The 19,184-nt window shown below is 37.3% G+C and overlaps 1 protein-coding gene across 1 annotated transcript in view; it reads left to right on the forward strand.

Moving 5' to 3' along the window:
- Positions 1–19,184, forward strand: part of URI1 (URI1 prefoldin like chaperone) — a 41,035-nt gene that overhangs the window by 8,943 nt on the left and 12,908 nt on the right. The window contains exons 2-4 of the mRNA XM_039558173.1: positions 2,611–2,645; positions 6,680–6,758; positions 8,916–9,051. Coding sequence (XP_039414107.1) covers positions 2,611–2,645; positions 6,680–6,758; positions 8,916–9,051 — 250 coding nt within the window. The remainder of the gene's footprint in view (positions 1–2,610; positions 2,646–6,679; positions 6,759–8,915; positions 9,052–19,184) is intronic.

Consider the following 19,184-nt stretch of genomic DNA (forward strand, 5'->3'; position numbering starts at 1 on the left):
CAGGTAAATTGAACTCAAGTGTACAAACAAGCAGGTCATTTAATTTATCCTAAAAGGGTTTTTCATTCTTTAATTGTAACTCTGTATATAAATTATGTGTGGAAGATAGACTAATGATTTTTCTGTGTTTGATTAAAGGCAAAGAATCAAATATTTGTTTATATATTTATCTATTTTTTTCTTTGCTGTGATAAGACCAGTTGGTATCCAAATGGTGGGACTGACCTAATAAAGGTCATATGCATAATTGATCTCCATCTGTTTTTCAATATTTATTCTCTCTATTCTTTTAATAGACTTCAGTTCCAGAAGTGTAGCCTGCAACATTTTTAAGGTGGTATATGTTAGCACTTCTGTAAAAGGTCTCATTTTATGCTGGCCACTGAAATGAAAAGGTTTGTTGTTCATTCCACCCTTTGGTATCCTTTCAAGAGAGATTATATCAAAGAAGAAGAATTAAATTAAAATTGATTGGTGTTATTGATTTTTCTCTTTTTTTTTTTTTTTTTAAAGGGGGATAAAGGGTGATGGAAACAGCATATGCCCCTATGCTGTTTTACTGATGGACTATTTTTAAAAAACATAAAAAGCATATGTGCCCAATTTACATATTTACTAATTAAAAAAGCTTCCTGGAAACATTAAGTAGACTATCTTCTGTAACCTTTAACATTGTGGCTAATGGATATAGCCTGGAAATTTTCATAGAAGGTCCTCTAAATAATGTAAATGATTATGAATATGTAACTAGTTAATATGCAGCTATGAAAGGATTATCATGTAGAGGTTAATGAACATGCTGCTCTTATGGTTTGCAAGGCTTTTCTTTTTGTGCTTTCAGCTCACTTCATGCATGGAAAGTCATGTATTGGGAATGGAAAGCTTCCCGTCTTTTCCATCTTCATCTGTAATGGGGCAATTAAATTGAAACTTTCTTAAAGGATTTCATAAACATTTTTGTATGCTAAATTATGTTGTGTACTTCACAATCACTGCCAAGTGTGAAAGGATGAAGGATGTGGACAGAATAGGCTCAGAGTCCTCAACTTGTTAGTGGTGGGCTCCAGTGTGCCTTAGCTTTGTTACCAGACAATTTATGCCTTCTGCAGAAACTTCACTCTTAAAATGGGCTTAATATTAATAGTATGAGCTAGATTTCTGGGTTGATGTCCTGTACAAGTCTGTGTATTTACTCTCAGGCTTAAAAACAGTTAGCTTGCACATTAAGGAAGATATTTGCGAGGCATTTGATTTGTAGGAGTTTAAAGCAAATGATAAATTTAAACTTGGCTTATATGGGATGAGCTACCTGGCTGACTTTCCTGATGGATTATGAAATAACATAACCACAAATGTAAAGCTGATCCTTTTCATTTAAGAACTTTGCTCTGTTTAAAGAATTAATAGCTCACAAAGTAGTCCCATTTTTTTTTACTCCCACATGAGTATAAAAAGTGCAGGGTCTGAGATCTGTTGTGCAAAAGCTGCACATATGCTAACTGAAAAAAAAATTTGTCTTTCATTCTGTTGTTTGGGGAAAAAAAAAAGAATTATCTGCTCCAGTGATTTCAGTGGTACTTGAATGTATGTTATTGTTTTCTCTGCAAATTTTCTCATTAATTGCTTTCAAATGTTAGCATTATTTTGGCTATAGGAAAAACGAAATTTGTAAAAAAAAAAATCTAGAAAATGCTTATATTGGGAAGCTGTCTAGACATATTTAACTGCCTTGTGCCTTCATTGCATTTCATATAATTGAATGAAATTGTTTGTGTTGTATTTTTGGTAACCATTATTCAGAGATCAGAATATGTTTTGAAGGACAAAATCTCCACATAATTGTGGCAGAGAAGGTCACAGGTTTCAGCATCCTGCCTGTTTGCTATATATATAGTCTGAAAAGTTTCAGTTAAAAAAGATAAAAGTGTTTGATTTTAACAATGTGCTTTATTTTGTAAATTCTTTTGTATCTCTTGGGAAAGCCTGTGGCATAAGGAAGGAAGTGAATTATTTATATTAAAACTTACCTCTTTTGACACCCAGAAAGAATAGAAGAGAAGCCAGCAGCCCATCATGGTGTCAAACATCCACATATTTACGCAGCACAAAGTTAATTTGTGCTTTTTCAAGTTAAAATGGCCAGTGGAAACATTCGTTGATGTACTGATAGAGGAAAAATGTTTTTGATGCTGTGAGGTTCATTTGTTTTGCTTTTTAATGACTGAGTATGGGAGTTACATTGATGTCTTGTTATAATTTATGTTGTTTTCTTATTCTGCAAACATATAACACTGAAAATAGATCGGCAGATTGCACAAACTGCAGCTTATCTCCGATCGTGTGTCACGTAATAGTTACGGAGCAGGTATTGTACCAAAATAAGAAGTGAAAAGCTGCAATTTTTTTCTGTGGTTATCACTCTGCATTAGCCTGTGATAAAGTGTGCTGCTTAAGAACGACCATTCACACGCCTTTGCCCTGACAAATAAAAATGTGGATAGAGACAGCACCAAATCTGTAAAGCTCCTGTTCTAGTTTCTGATGCATTGACATTGCAGCTGTGTGCTTAGCCTTGTTTTTTTCATGAGTAGTTATCTGTTTTAATGACAGGTGGTCACTGGCTGCCAAGAAAAAATCCAGCACTGGTAAGTAAAAAAAAGTCTACATGTCTAAAATACTGATGAGTAACCTAGTTATGTTTTAGTAAAGTATTGCTGTTTATTCTGGTGTGAGTCAAATCCTGCTAGAGTGTTTGGGGATTATAGTTAGCGATAGCTCAGAATTGTTGCAATGTACTCTCCTTAAAATATATTTATTTCTCACTGATACAATTAAATCACAAAGACAGTGAGCCTTAGTGTTTATACTTCTGCCTTAAATACCTATCTCATCTGTCATTTTTGCCGAAGTAACCTTGTTGGCTGAATGCTTAATTTGCTGGAATGGTGAAAAGGTGCTCCCAGGGTAGAATTATTGTTGTTTTCTAACTATGGAGCAAGTAGTGAAATTCCACTTGCCCCTTCCATGTGCTGAAACAATGGGGAAAGTAATGTTTCACTGTTTCCCCACCCCCCAGTAAACTATGTACTAAAGCTTAGTTTTTAATACTTAAAATAAATGGTTTATTATGTAAAAAAATTATCTCTGGGCATTTTTTTCTCTGTTGGCAGTCTATGGTTAATAGAAAACATACCTAGTAAATAACAGTTTTGTATGGCATCTGAGGAAAATGTACATTTAATGGTGAATGAAATCTTATATTATGAGTTACTGTGAGATAGAACAGTTGATCTTACAGATATCAAATTACGATATATCCATGCTGTGTTTACCATGATTTTACTGAGAGAACAACAGGAGCTGTCTTGATTATTGTCTGCAGGGTTATTGCAGAATCACAGCAACTGCCCCTTTAGTGGTGAGATTAAACCTTTGGTTATACACCATCAAGCATATAATATTTTAAATTTATTTTAAGAGGCTTTTTCTTCATGCCTGAAAGATCTCCAAGCAAATAATTTATATTTAGTGTGTATCAAATGTTTTTAGTTTAAATGCACATAGGCTGCAAGCGCTGGATAAGAGGAAAAAAATCAAGGCAATCTATACACATCATCATATTAAATTCTGACTATTGGCTTGCAAAAATAATCTAAAACTAATATGTTTCATTTATGTTTAAAATTCAGAGGCTGCATTAATTTTCAATAAGGGAAATATTGAAGTGCCTACTGGTGCTGCTGCAGTGAAGGCAGGCAGAATATCTCCAGCTCATGCCCTTTCTCTGGGGCTTTGCAGTGTCTGTACCTGTTGGGTCCCATGTGAAATTCTGAATGTGCATTCTTCCACTAAGAGACAGTATTTTTCAGAAAGAAACTATTAGGCAGAAAGCTGTAAAATTGGAACAGATTTTTGAAAGTTTGGAAAATTGTGACAATTATTTCCCTGTTTTCAATGGCTGAGGTTTGTGGAGTGGGCTGGGGGTGTTGTCTGTGGAAGGAGGAGTTGCTCCTGTGTTTGTTTTTTATGCAAATTCTGGCCATGACCCCATGAACTTGGGGGTTTTGGGCACAGAACCTCTAAAGAAAAAAAATAACTTACTGATTTCTTTTATATAGAAAAACAGTTTGTATAGCATCCATACAATCTTTACTTCATAAAAAAAATTAAAATTTAGTACTCTTATTTAGATCTTGATTGTGCCAAGAGCTGAGTGCTCTTATTTCAGCTGAGTAATTTGTTCATATAAGACCTTCTAAGTAGTCAGTGACACAGAAGAATGTTAAATAGAATTGAGTGAATAACAATAGGGTTTTAAAATGCTCAGCTTCAATATATTTCCATTAAATTATTTTCTTTTTAATTTTTCAGTGTACTTTTTCAAGTATATTTCTAAAGCCATGAATCCAATAATGGGTTGGGTATGGGATTAATAGCTAAACATGCATTTCCCTTTCTGGGGACATGTTCATAGCTGGAGTCCCAGTGTTCTTCCTCCCTGTTCACTTTGGTTCTTCATTGCCTGTTGTGACAGACTGTAGCACTGGCACACCCCAGAGCTTGTGGAACCATCAGCTATACGTGAAGAGGGAGGTCAGCTTCCTTCCTTAAGTAATGCTGTTTCAGGCCAATTATTTAAAAGGATTAATACAAATTTTCTTTATCTCCATGGCCCAGTTCAGGATGTGACCCTACTTCTAGAGGTTGCCATGGTGGAGGTTTGCTCAGCAAAGGGCAGCAGTCCCAGAACAAAAAGCAGGATGCTTTGCTTCTAAAGTAGCACAGCTTCTGTGGCAAGTGATTTCTCCTGGACCCTGGTCAGATTATTCAGTAACACGCAGCAGTCAGACCTTAAAGACAGTTAGTTTTCAAGTTAATGAGGAAATGTTGAGTGACTTTCAGCCCTGTAAAGATGGGAATGTTTAATCCTGCTGTGAGTGGGCAGTTATCATACCAGGCTCTTCCCATGGAGTCCTCTCTCTGCATTTGAGACATGGGCCGGGCCTTTGGCTTGGCGTTCATGTTTGTTTTTCAGTGGCTGCTTGGAGTCCATTTCTCAAACCCAGATCTCTCTGAGGCAAGGCTGGGTTCTGTAAATAGCATTAAGTAATGGATTGTTATTGTTGACACCAAGCTTTCATTATATTCCTTCCTCCCCCAAAACATCTCTGCATTTTGCTAAGATTCATGAGTTTGTCCTTCCCCTTTGAAGGAGGTGAATTATGTTTTCACTCTGATGTGGGCAGTGGGCAGAAGGACTTGCTGAAAATGTCTGGGAGAAATCTGCTGTCAGAGCAAAGCAGCAGCAAGCATCTTTTGTAAATCAGTTATGTGGAACATGGTTTTAATGTCCAAGTGGCATGAAAACCTAAATTATTTTTTTCAGGATGAGTTCAACAACTTAAAGTAGGTATGAAGTAGGATTGTTACACCAGAGTTCAACTGTGAAGCAAATGAGTCAAAACATAAGAGTATCAGATAATTTTTCATAACAAATGCTAATAAAGATTTCACTCTGCTTATGAATCTAAGAAAATTAATTGTAATATTTTGAGAGTTGTGGTGTCAACTATGACATTCATTTTTCAGACCATTTATAGATCGCTTTCCTGAATCATCCTCAGAAAACCTGTAATTTGCATCTTGGGTCAGCGTTGTTAAGTGTGCTGCCCTGTGCTTTCAGTTGCCTTTTATTGCAGAGTTTACTACCATATATATATGTTTAGTGTTTTGAAGTACAAGTAAACAATATCATCAAACGTGACATTTATATGCCAGCTACTTCATGCAGGAGCTGATTTCTGACTGTCTTCAGAATGGCAGGGGTCCATTAAAAGACTTTTTCCAGACAAATTTAAGTATTTAAGAATGTCTTTACAAAAGAAGGCTTTTTTAGAGGGAGTGTAGTTGCTTGTTTTGCACACAAAGTAAAATCCCTGCAGCCACTGAAATGCTGTTTCTTGGAAAGTCCTGTGAAATGCCAGGTGTCTGCCATGGCTATGAATACCTTGTCCCAGTTCACCAAACCATTTCACTCCTGGGTAGCAACATGTAGCATGAGCCTTATTTACATTTTGGATGGAGAAGTATCAGAAGGGATGCTCCTCACCTGTACTGTCCCTCCTCTGGGCTTGAAGATGTGATAGAATCCTGGTGGTCAAGCCATCTTCCAGGAGTGTTGACTCCTGGTAGTAACACAAAGTTCATGGGAAAATCAGAATTCATTGAAATTTTGCCCATTTATGTCAGCTCAAACCAAGGTCATCAGCTCTGTATTACAAATGATAGTTTGAAGAATTTGCCTCTTAAAAGCATAAACTGGATTTTCAGTTCTTTTTCTAAATATTGGTGGTGTTATAACTTGAACATGCAGTGAGATACTCCAAATCCTAGTGAAAGAACTGCTTCTTTGCACCGGGAAAAAGTCTGATTCAGAACGAGACATGCACAATCTTAAATAATCATGTGCCTATCTAAATACACATTATTAGAAAATAACCTAGCTATTATGTTCGTCATCCCATGTCTTTTATAAATGACTTACTAATCTATCAACTGTATGTGTTTGAGTAAAATAGCTCGTTTTTCTGTATTTTTGGTGTGTTTTTGATTTACTGGCAGAAAAACATTAACTCTTTACTTTAGCTGTGAAATTGAATCAACTTGTATTTGTTAACAGGAAGAAGGTGGAGAGTGATTATGAGGCTCTTCAGGAGCGACTCCAAACACTGCCTGACAAGTTGTCCTATGATATCATGGTATGTACATGGCAGAGGTCTCACAAGAAAATGGGCTAAAACTGTTAAAATCTGGGCTGCCTTCACTGGGGGTGAAGTGTTAGCAGGTTGCCAGTACTTATTAATGTTACATTTATTATGATAATAGTTAAACCTTTGCTTTTGTTTCTTTCTCTTTCTTTGAAATCCATTATAAATTACAGTGTTACTGACAACTGAAAGCTGATGACATAAATGCTTAACACAAAACCTGACATGTTTGATATGTAAATTTATTGTATAGAAAACTGTAATTATGACTGAATTACGGTACTTAGTCATTTCCTGAGAAGAAAGTGGCCGCAGTATTTCCTGATTCATGGAAATAAACCCTAGAACATTGATTTTTACATAAAAAGGTGCTGCTAATTTTTGTTCCACCGATCTTCCCATTGACATAGCGATCTTTTCTGGTGCTCTGAATCTTCCCTAACAACTGCACAGCTTCCTGTGTAGAATTTGCCCTATTGGCTTGTGCTCACCAAAATGCTGAACAAATTGGCTTCTGTTTCTCTTTTTTTTCCTCTTCCCTTCTCACGGTCAATTCAAGATACATCTTTGAAGGCAGGGAAGTTGTACTGCACATAACCGAGTGGCAGATTTCAGCACTCAGTGCCTGACTGCTGCATTCCCTGGCAGCCTGGCTCAGATTCAGAGCTGGGTTTTTAGTAAGATAGTGTTGGAGTACACTTAACCATGTGGGAAAAGGGAGGGTTTCCCTTTCCTGTGCTGGTGATACAGCTCTGGATTTTGTGTGTAGTCCATTTATCATGAGTGTTGTGTGTAGCCACATGATGTAAAACATAATGATTGTGTTGTTTCGAAGCATAGAAACTGTTACTTTAAAAAAAAAAAACTAGATAGGGCTTATTCTTAGTTGAAGCAGCAATGTTAACTCACATCTGTTATTTTAAATGTATAGGAACACTTCCTTTCCTGTTAGCCAAATATTTTCATATGCTTTTAATTTTGCTTTCATCATTTTAGGGGAAGAGTGAACAGGCAACTCGTGCAGTCTGCTACTTTAAAACCAAGTCAGGGAGGGCACATGTGTAGGGAAAAGCACATTCTGCATAGTCTTAATGTCAGGGTCCTGCCTGCTGGAGAACTGTTTCCAGCACTGGTACCCTCCTGGGTATTGAAGAGAGGAAGATCGCTTTCCAGGGAGACAGATCCACTAGGCCAGTGCTCTGCTTCAGCACAAACATAGTGAGAAAGCAAGTGGCTGTGCTGAGGAACTGAGGAGGAAGGCAGAGGAATAAAGTAGAAGGAGCCAATACAAACTGTCTGGGATAGATCTCTTTTTACCCTGAAAAAAGAGAGAACTTGACGTAGATGTGGTTCTTATCTTTATGCCTCCTCAATTTTAGATCTAATTTGATTTTGCTCTCCTAATTTCTTCATGATTGAAGCCCACAGGCAGCCAGGCAGGTGGCAGTGGGCCTGGGGGTCAGAATGCCAAGGGCTGGTGCAGGGGACAGGGATAGGGGTAGCCAAGGTTCCTCCTCACCCAAGCACTGTCTGATGCTGTCTGGTTTTTTTAAACTATTGTCCTTGTGCAGAGCAATTAGAGGGTTGCTTGTGGAGCATCCCTCAGAAGTTGAGGTTTGCAGCCTGGTGAATGACCCAGCAAAGTGAGATTAAACACTGTCTGTGGTCCTGCTGGTAGCCCCAGTGTCACCCCCAGTCCTAGGTACTTAGTATTAGCAAGACAGATACTGAGAAAGGCAACTCACCTTTGAGTTGATCATACCTATTTAAGTATTAAAAAAAATTTTAGCAAGGCTAATCTGGCTTTTATTAGGAAATGGATGTAGTCTGCATATAACTCAATAATTTGTATTATCAAAGTTTGTATGTTCAGATTAAGTGAATTTGTTTTCCACGTGAGTATTCAGCTGTCCTGTAGTTCTGTGTCACAAGACAAGTTGTCTGGTGAAATACAAGTTTTCAGATTTTCTAAGTACAATGCTAGAGTCAAATGGATCTGGTCATTTGAGTATTTAGGAAGGGTTAGTCACTAAATAGCTGCTGTAGAATTTTTATTTTTTTAAATCTGCATTTTACCTTTTAAAAAATCTAAGACATGCAGGACTGTCTAAGTTACATTTTCATTAGTGATGTCTGTGTCTTTGACAGGTACCTTTTGGTCCTCTTGCCTTCATGCCAGGAAAGCTTGTCCACACCAATGAGATCACTGTTCTGCTTGGGGACAACTGGTTTTCAAAATGCTCAGCAAGGCAGGCTATTGAGCTGGTTGAGCACAGGAAAAAACGTATGTATGTTTCTGAACATAATTTAATAGCTAAAATTATGCACCTTTGTATTAATATATAAAATTAATGATATCTACACTGGTACCTTTTTTTTGGTTTTGTTGAACTCACAAACAGAAGACACATTCAGGTGTAATACCAGTTTAGCACCTTATTTTCCATCCTTGCTTGACATTTGATTGGATATGTCTAATTAGAAAAAACAAACCAAATTAAAAACACCCTTTCACTTTTTTCCAGTGTGACAAATGATGTGTTCTCTTCCAGAAAGTGGACAGGTGGACACTACCTTGTGCTTTTGCTCTTAGTTACCTTATTCTCTCTATTTTGTTCCCTTATCTCGTTTCTTATTTCTTTGCTGCCTTGTCCTCTGTTTTGGTTGGTGGGTTTTTTCTTTTTTTGGCCATGTAGTTCTCATTTTTTTTTCTCTCTCTCTACACATACTTTGCTCCTGTTTGTTGTTTTTTTTTTTTTTTCCCTCACTTGCTGCTCAGTTGCATTTCTGCTGCCTGCTCTTGCCATTCCACTGGTGTGGAGTGATCTCGATCTCCCCAGATCACTGCAGTTGATCACCACCCAATTCATGTTACGTAGAATCACGTCACAGGAGTGGATAGGCAAGTCCTGGGTTGGTTTGCAGCTCTTCGTAGCTGGGGGTGAGATCTTGGCTTTGAAGACCCAGGACCACCAGCAAGAGCTGTGCATGGTGCACTTTGGAACTTCTTTATGTTAGAAAGAATGTCTGAAATATTTGATGTAAATGTCAAGGAAGAAAAAGCACAACAAAATGGAAAATAAATTGGTGCCTATTAGCCTTTGTTGTTTGCTTCAGACAAACATTTGAGTTGCTTTTTGTCGTATTGGTTTACCTGTAACCTGTTCTGTTCCTTTGTGGTGCTCACTGCAGCTTTGCCCTCTGTATATGACAACTACCACAACTATTTACACTGGATTTTTGTTTGACTGCAGCTATCTATGTTGCTTCCTGCAGCAGAATACCCTAGAGGTTCCCCATCTGAATAAGTTTTTTTTTCCAATTCTGTGCAGGCAATATTTATGTAAAAAGAGTTGAGCATTTTTTTATAAAAATTCATTTTCTGTATTATTTTAAAATACTCCTTTATGAAGAGCTTTTCCAAAAGTATGTAATTTGTATTTTACCTGTTATCTTTCTTAATCGGGTTCTCCTGACACAACTTTGCAATTTTCTTTCTTACTGAAAGAAAGAACTGAATCTACATTATTTATTGTGACTCTTGTGAGATCTCAGGTCCAGATCTTTTTCCTTGATAATCTGATATTTTTTTCAGTGCTGCAGAATGTTTTTGTCACTGTTACATTCAGTGAAATGATTTGACCTTTGCATAGTAGATGCTTGAACATTAAGTAGTCTGCTGAGAGACACACAATAAATGCTGGATTCTTTCCTTTATGATCTTTTAAATTGCATTTAAAATACAAACTCAGAAATACTAATTTCTTTCAAAGTAAAATAGTCATTGATACTGGATATAAACCCTCCTTTCAGCTGGTAGTTCACTTCAGCTGTGTGATGGCTGCCAGTGGGAGGCTCCAAAACACTGATATTAACTAAAAACTTTTTTTTAAGGACTGTTTTCAGTTTTAGATGATAAAAAACATGTTAGTATATATGATTCTGAAAAAAGGATACCTCTTTCCTTGATACACTTTTCTCCCTTAAAAATACAACTGGCTTAAACTCTGTAAACCATTTTCATGCTAAATGAATGCCACTTAGAGAAGAATATTGGAGATTTTATTAGTTTCTTCTAATTAAGAAAAAAGTTATGTTTGTGAAAGACATGCAGCCCATTGCTGTGTAATATGAATTTGCTGCTTATGGCACAAATTTGAAAGACTGATATTTGGCAGGTATTACTTTAAAGTCCCTTTTGTGTGTTTGTTGCACTGTAGTTGCTTTCATAGGTGTGACTTCTGTTTCAGTGGCATTTTGTGAGCACAGTTTACAGGGTGATGTGTATTGGGCATTATCATCACATTGACACAACGTGGTTTGATTTTTTTATACATAATCTTTTTGTTTTGGACATGAATTCCGAGAGTAGGTCACAGGCTGGAAAAGAGGGCAGGCTCACTGCAGGGGATTACTCTGCCAGCAGTCCCCAACGTCCTGCGTGCCAGGCAGAAGGTCCTAACGGGGCAGAGCTTTTTTAAGCATGTGTTTAAGGCCAGTGTGTGCTTAAAGGCTTTGATATATAGAAATTGGGGTCTGAACTGAGCAAAGGAAGGCTCATGCTGAGCTAAACCTGGCAATATTTGTTGATGGTCTGTTTTTTCAGTGACCTACATTTTTTTATCCAATATTACTCTGTTTAATTTAGATGGGTGTTTTTTTCATAACTAGCTGGTCAGATCTGTTCAGATAACTGAAGCAAACTTAGTGCAGCCCTAATAATTCGGGGCTTTAACAGGAGTTAGGACTATGAGGAAATAAATACAAGACACATATTCATTGCATGTCATCTCTCGTGTCTCACTCTGCTGAATGGTGAGAAGTGGGAGAGCATCTGTTCAGGGTTTAAGTTTCCTAGGGGGATTGTCAGGTAGAAAAGGGTTTCTAGACTACTTGAACAGTTTTGAGTGTTCTTGCTGGTTCTGGGGAGTTTTTGTTCTTGCCTTTGGCTGAAGTTGGGTGGGTCTGTGCATGGGAGATCTCTGGTCACCAGGGCTGCCCCGCTGGCCTTTGAGCACACCAGTGCCTAACAGGTACAGGGTATTTTCTTCACAGTTTGGCTCCTTCTGTGTATGTTGGATGCATACAAGAATGGAGAATGTGAATTTGCATGCTTAAGCAGCAGAAGTGCCAGATAAATCAAACAGTATCAGTGAGTTTAAAGCCTTGGAAGTTAGGGGTAGCAGTAAGAGTGTACTATATATAAAAGCTTTAAATATTACTTAGTACTAATTAGGTCATCCTTTCTGTCTTAGTAGTTTTGTTAAATTTGCTTTTTAAAGGAGAATGAGTGAAAAAATGTTTGCTTCTGTGGAATAGAGAAATGCCCAGCCACAGTAGATTAATTTCTTCGTTAAAATTTATTTAATTGAAAGGAATAATTGAAGGGTGACTGTACTGAATTTTAAATGCACTTTAACTGACACAGCTGTAGAAAGCCCTATTTTGGGGATACATTTTTGTTTGCTTAGCTTTTGATTTAGATGCAAATTGTTCAGCACTGTGATTGGTTGAAATGTATTTGGTAAAATTTGGGACAGTCACTCATGTCAAATGTTACTTTTTCATCAAATATTGATTATGTCTTCTTGAATAATATTTGAGTTGCAGTAGATCTTTAATTTGCTGTGCATTTTTGTGACATTCTAGATATTTAGTTAGTTCCAAAATAGTTAATAAACAGAGTGAAGTTTATCGAATTGCCAAGTATATTTTTAATTGTTTTAAATTCATTGCAGTTTGATAAACTAGGTAATACAGCTAATGGGAAACACTTTACACGTGTGTTTGTGTGTAAAAATGTGAAGAAATAGTGAAGTAGATTAAAGGATATGCACACCAAATTCCATTAAAATAAAAGAAATTAGCTTTTTAAGTATGTCACAGTTTAGCACAACAATAATGCAATTGTAGTTTTTTTCTCCTACAATTATCTTGCTTAAGGTACTTCATAATATTTCTGTTCTCCTCAAGGCAAGACTGTATTGTCTTAGAATTCAAAGAGGGAATAAAGATTCCTTTTGTGAATATGGGATTATATCTTTTACGTGTTTGTGATGATATAAATTACATTTCTTCTCTATATCAGTAATCGCATTAATTCCTTAAGATGGGAAATTTTTCATTACAATAGTCCCTGTGGTAGTTACTATAGAAAGAAATTAAATAGATTTTTCTTGTAAATATTTGTGGATTAATTCAGTATGCTAGGTATTCCAAGTGTCTAAACATTTTAAAAGGTGGGAAATTAAAACATGCACACAGAACTAGGAGTGGTTTTATTGTGTTAAAAATTTATCAGACAAAAAAAAAATCCCACTTAAAGGAGAATTGTTGAACTACTTAGCAATTGTGTCTTCAGTATATGTAAGAATACCCTTGCAGTGTCATGCTGCAAATGAATTCATGAAATGAAAATACTGATTACATTAACATACAGTATTGTGATAGTCCCCAATTGTAAATTGCAGTGTGTAACCCCTAATACAAATATTTGTGTCAATCAAAATTGACCGATAGCTCAGGATACAGGGTTTAAAAGATACCATTGTTTTAATGAGATGATCCGGGTGGATGAGGACCGGTTTGAATTTGTTCCTTATCAGCATTTCCAGAAAAAAAGGTTTTGTCTCCAAAATACATGATAGGAAGGCTTTCCATTTCCCATCTGTGAATGAGTGAGGCCTTTAGAGGTTTTAATGTTTTATCCAAGGGTAAAAATATCTTCCCTAATATTTTAAAGACTGTAACACAAACTTGTCTACTCACAGTTTTTGGGGTTAAGAACAAAAAGTGCAGGTGATGTTACAAAAAGATTTAGCTTTTGCTTTTCTTCATTAAAACAAAATATTTTTCTGCTCTTTTTCTGCATGGCAGAGAATTTTGTGCTGCCATGCTTTTGAACTTTTTTTTAGCATTTTTTTGTGATTATCCCTTCTTAGTTTGATAACCTCCCTCAGTTCTTTCCTTACCCTTGTTAAGTTAGGAGCTGAGTCGATGGAGTGCTAAGTGCTCTAAATTTGTTCTGCAGTTCCCAGGAGGTGTTTGACTTCTCACAGGACCACAGTCTGGGTATTTTAACCAGAACACACTGGAACAAAATAAGGAGAATAGACTCCTTTCTGTAAGTTACATACTGTGATTCAAATAAGCCCTTACCTTTTTTATAATTCTTACTGGGCAGCAGAGGAGTTGTCTGAATGCCACCCTCCTTCATTTAGGAGGAATTTAAATGTATTCAGATAATTCTAGCAATTACATAGGTGTGTGAACCTAAAAGAGAAATGCATTGCATTTACTTAGTGTTCCTAAAGCCAAATTGCCTGTACAAATTTTTACAGAAGAAAATCCAAATGACTTTGGTTTTGGTACCAAGGGAACATGGAAAACAGAATGAAGATTGTCTTTAAAAGGTGAAAAGCTACTGCACAAAAGGGTTGCATTGCATTTTAAAGAACTACTGCAATTGCTGTTATAAGGAATGAATTTACATGTCTTGTTGCAAGCAAAAAGAGAGCTTAAATTTATGTTCACAAAAAGTCATCAGCATTCTCTTTTCACTCTTAAATCCATTTCTAGAAAAACGAACGGAAAAGAATAGAAAAACAGAGAAGGGTATTTTGAAAAGCTTCTAGTAGATACTGCTTTCTGCAGAACTGCAGATCTTACTTGTTTCAAGTAACCTGTAACAGTTTGTTGGAAAAGTATTGGCTACGAAAAATTCTGTAGCTGATTAAATACAGATTTATTGAAACACATTTAAAAATCTTCAGATGACTGATCTACTTAATGCAGACCCTTAAAAGTAAGAAAATGCACTTAAAATACCCTTAATTTCCATGGTGGGAGTGTGAACTACTGAGGTTCTGCCTTCAGGCTGTGCCTCCTGGTTCTAGCTCTGGAGGAACTGAGCTGCTCTCAGTGACTGAGGTAGGTGGTTCTTCCTTGCCTGTATCAACACTCTGTGTATATATAACTGTGTTTAAGACTGGTTATCTTCTTGAGAAACTGTGTTAGGCAGCAAGAAGATCTTTACTCAGAATCTCAGTTGCATACAAAATTTTTTGTTGCACTTAATCTAAAATTTCTGTCCTGTCACCTATCCTCAAAGGAGATTATTTCCTATGTTATATCCATGAGACTCCCCTGAAGACCAAGTACACTAGGCTTCAGCTTCATTTCAGTTTGTCCTGTTTCACAAAGTCTGACTTTTCAAAATAGATCAACCTGTTCTCACTATTCTTGTCTGTTCTTACTATTTAAATCCCAGTGTAACACACAGTTTCCAGAAGTAACTAAAATAATGTCTATGATTCCCCAAATCCTTATAGACAACACTCCAAGGACATTAATGTCAAACTCAGATAATTAAAATTTGTATCCAGCCAAGCTAATTAACCCATTAAAGCCAAAACGCATAGATGAGAATTTGTGTCAGTTTGGCATTAGTATGTTGTCATGTCGTGTAAAATCTGGCTTCGGTGGACTTCATTTCAACAATATGAAACGTGTTCCCTGGTTATTTTTTTCCTCTTCCAGTGTATTTGTAGCAAGCAGAGGGCTGCTTCTTAAAAATGACTAGTCATGGTATAAGGAAATCCAGTCAAGTCCTTTCAGACTAATAAGGGAGCTGGGAAAGAATGATCTAAATGTAAAGAAATCTTGCTGTCTGTAAATACTGAAAGGCTGCTGTGCTGAGGAAATCTACATATCCTGATTTCTGGTTCAAATACCTTTTCCTTTTGGTGGTCCAGGAGAACAGTCCTAGAGGCTCTGGTGGGCTGTGGCACTGAACTATCTTTCCAAGTGGTTTAGCTGAGACATGTAAATAGGAACTACGCGGGTTCACCTGAAAGCCATGTCAGACTTCGCTCAGATTATTGGATGTGACAAAGTTGGACAACAGCCTCTAGTTCAATCCGTCTTAAAAGGCTCTAAGAAGCTTAAACCACGGGGTAGTAAGAGGAGGAGACTGTGGAGCCTGTCTTACTCTACCAGTATTTTTATGGGGGTCTCAATTAATAAAAACCCCTGTAGTTCGTAGTGACTTGCTCCTGTATGTTTCAAAATTCAGTGAATTCCGTTGGAGGCTTTTGGAGTGTGCAGTGGCGAGTTGAAAACACGAGACCCTGAGCTTGCCCTGCGTTTAGGTGCATGAGCCTTTTTCCAGGAGACCACTTCTTTGCTGAGGGGCCTCACCAAGGGAGAGTCTCTCCTTTGGCCAGGCAGGAACCTTGGTTTTCCACTGACAGGGGAGGTGTGAGCAGCCTGACAGGCTGGCTGGGGACACAGGGACGGAGCGTTGTGGTAATCCCAGCTGTCCGCTGCCGCACTGTGTGGCCTGGGGCAAATCGCTTAAACTGTCTGTTTCTTCATCTGTAAAATAGGAGAGAGTTATAGTCACCTCCCTCACAGGGCACTGGGCAGATTAGTTAATGCTTGTACAGCATTTTAAAATAAAACACTGTGTGTAACTGCTCAGTGTCCTCACCTAACAGAGCAAGCCAGCGTGCTCCCGGCTGGGAAGCAGCATCACAATCTGGTGCTTCAGCAGCAGTGTCACCTAGATGGCTGCTGAACAGTATTTAGATATGCAGGCAAGGACTGAGACACTTGTAGTGGTGAGGAAACAGCTGAGCGTCACGTTTATTATGAATAAAAAACAAAAACTAGAGGAAAATTGGTCCCAACTATGTATATACTTACGTATGCTGAGCATCGCTCAAGAGCTGAAGGCACAGATGGGAGCATTTTGTAGAAAAGCTACCACCACCTCTGTTTTATTTGGACTTTGGAGGGTGTGTTAGATAGGAAAAAGAGCTGTGGATGATGTTGATGTGAATTAACTGATAATAAAAGCTGCTCTGTCTGATGGAGGATGAAGGAGTCGTGTAAGGGGAGTGGGACCCTGACTGCACGTGGAAGGAGCTGTGTCCTCTGATGGGTCTGTGTTGGCACTGCTCAAGACATCAAATACTTTTTTGGAAGTGGTATTTCATCCAGGAGGCAATGCAAATGCAGAGCTTTTTTCAGAGAAGAATCTTAAGCTATTTCTTAGAAACAGCCTGAGGAATGGAGAATGACTGCACATTTGACACATAGCTTGCTGTGTGGTTTAAAGGCTAATGCTTTTGAAATACCCTAAAAGTTGGAGCTTTGTCTTTGTGCTCCTTGTGGGAAAGGATGGACTTTGCTTGAGTAGCCTTTTCCAAAATGCATACATCTCTGTTTGAACTTTTTACTGCAAGTAATACATTTTTAAGCAATTGTATCTGAGACACTGTGAAATACCAACAGTAAAAAAGCATACAGTACTGAGTATGATAAAACTGTGAGAATAACCTCACACACTTGGTGGTGTTTTGCCTTGACTGTTTCATGCATAATTCGCCCTCCCGTGCATGTGGAGGGGGAGGAGGAATAAGAACCTGTTTGTAGAAGTGAGTCAATAAGTAGGTTTAATTTTTAAGTACAAGTACAAACTCATTTTGTCTACTTAAATGCATTTTGTTATAATTTTGTGGTTATTATTGTATTTTCACACATCTTTATCTGAAAGGCCTATCATGATAAGAAATGCAGTCTCTGAAACATTTACGACTGTATACATTGCATGAAAATTGTATGGGGATTAGCTGTGTATGTACTTAAAATTTTCTAGGATTAGCCCCAAGACCAGCAAGTTACTTAATTAAATACTAAAATTAACAGGCAAAAAGAGAGTTAAAATTATGGAGAAATACTCTGAAAATAATTTTTCAGCTGGTATATTTTGTGATTGTCTTCCCTCTGTAGAATGGGAAGAACAGGGTGCTCTGCTATACTTGTATACTGTAAAAATAAATAATTAGGGTGTATGAGGTATTTTATGTGCTGCAGTGCTGGTGTTCATGTGAGTATCATTAATGGAGAGAAGCTGTGCTGAGGCAGGAGCTAGCTTAAAAAAGTTTCTTTGAGTGTGACTTTGATGACCCTGTGTTAAGAGATGATCTCTTTGCCTCCTTCATAATATTGTGTGAGACATCTTCTTCTGTATTGCTTTAATGATTCCAGAAAGGAATTTTAAAATAGAAAATCAGCTTACTTCTTCACAAAGGCTTTCAGCTCCTTCAGGGTATATTGGACCAGTAGGTGCAAGGTCTTAGAGATCCTCAGTTGAAACTAATTTATGTAGTAAGTCTTCCCTCCTGAAAATTTGCATTTGTATTAGTTTTGAGTTGAACAAAGAGTGCAAGTCTATTAATATTATTAGTATAAGGCTTTAATTGTGCCCTCTTTCCCCCAATTCTTAAGTCTTAGCAAAACTGTGTTTCCTTTTCAGGCGGTTATGACCTTCTTCTTTCGCAAATTAGTTTGTTTTTTATGATAACTTTAAGGTAAAAGTGAAACTTAAGTTTTTAATATTTTATAAATTGCTGTTGAAAGGGTTCATTATTTAATTGGCACAAGGGGATATAGAAAGCAGTGTCTCAAATGAACTAATGTCTGAGAACTGGGTAGTTGTTAAAAGTAGGTTTGCAAAATTGCAGTGAAGCGTAGTTGCCCAGACAGAAGAGCTGTCTGCCTTCTGCTGAGTGTTGAAAGTACAGTTATTAGGGCATAAGCATATTTCACTTGTCCATCAGAACAGAAATGTTTGAACACAGTAACAGGAGTGCAGTTTCAAAGGATTTTTAACAATATGTTTCAAATACCAGTCTTAATTTTGTCACGCTAAAACCGACTCTCCACCTTGTTGTTACTTTATTCAAACTTCTACTGAAAAAAGACAGCTCTTACTTACTCTCTCATCGACCTCCCAGGTCAGCTTTTTGGCTTGTGACATGTGCTTTACTTAACCTCTTTGAATAACTTTTTGGGAATATGGGTAACATTAATAGAAGGCTTTGTGCAGCCTGTTTGTAAGTGAGGTAGGACACATATTTACTTCCCTATATCTATGCCTCATTAAGAGGGGATATTGTCCAAATTAAGTTGCAATGTTTCCTTAAATCCACGCCTGCAACCCTGTGTCTGGCTCACCCCATTTTTCTTCTGAGAGTGATTTCACTGATTGTGTTGAGATTTGCACACAAAAGATCTGCAACTTCTTCATAATGAATCAAAGGGTTAATTTGTCTTTCACGGAGATTTTTCCATTCTGGTTTTGAGTAATTACCAACCTGTGCAGTCGTTATCTGCAAGCGTAGGAGTCTGTTCGTACCATGACCTGCCAGTTTTAACAACTGTCTTTCTTGGGCTTAAGTGAAGCTGAATTCTTCATCTATTCAGGCGTTATTCTTAAATTGTAATCCCTGTCTCTACTGGGGTTTAAGCTTACTTTTTCTCCCTTTTGTTTGTTAGCTACAGAATAGCCCTTGATTGTATGTTTTGATGTATGCATAGCTAGTCTTTTTGTTTATACTGCCTCTTGATACA

Source organism: Corvus cornix, chromosome 11 (assembly GCF_000738735.6).
Source record: "Corvus cornix cornix isolate S_Up_H32 chromosome 11, ASM73873v5, whole genome shotgun sequence".
NCBI lineage: Eukaryota > Metazoa > Chordata > Aves > Passeriformes > Corvidae > Corvus > Corvus cornix.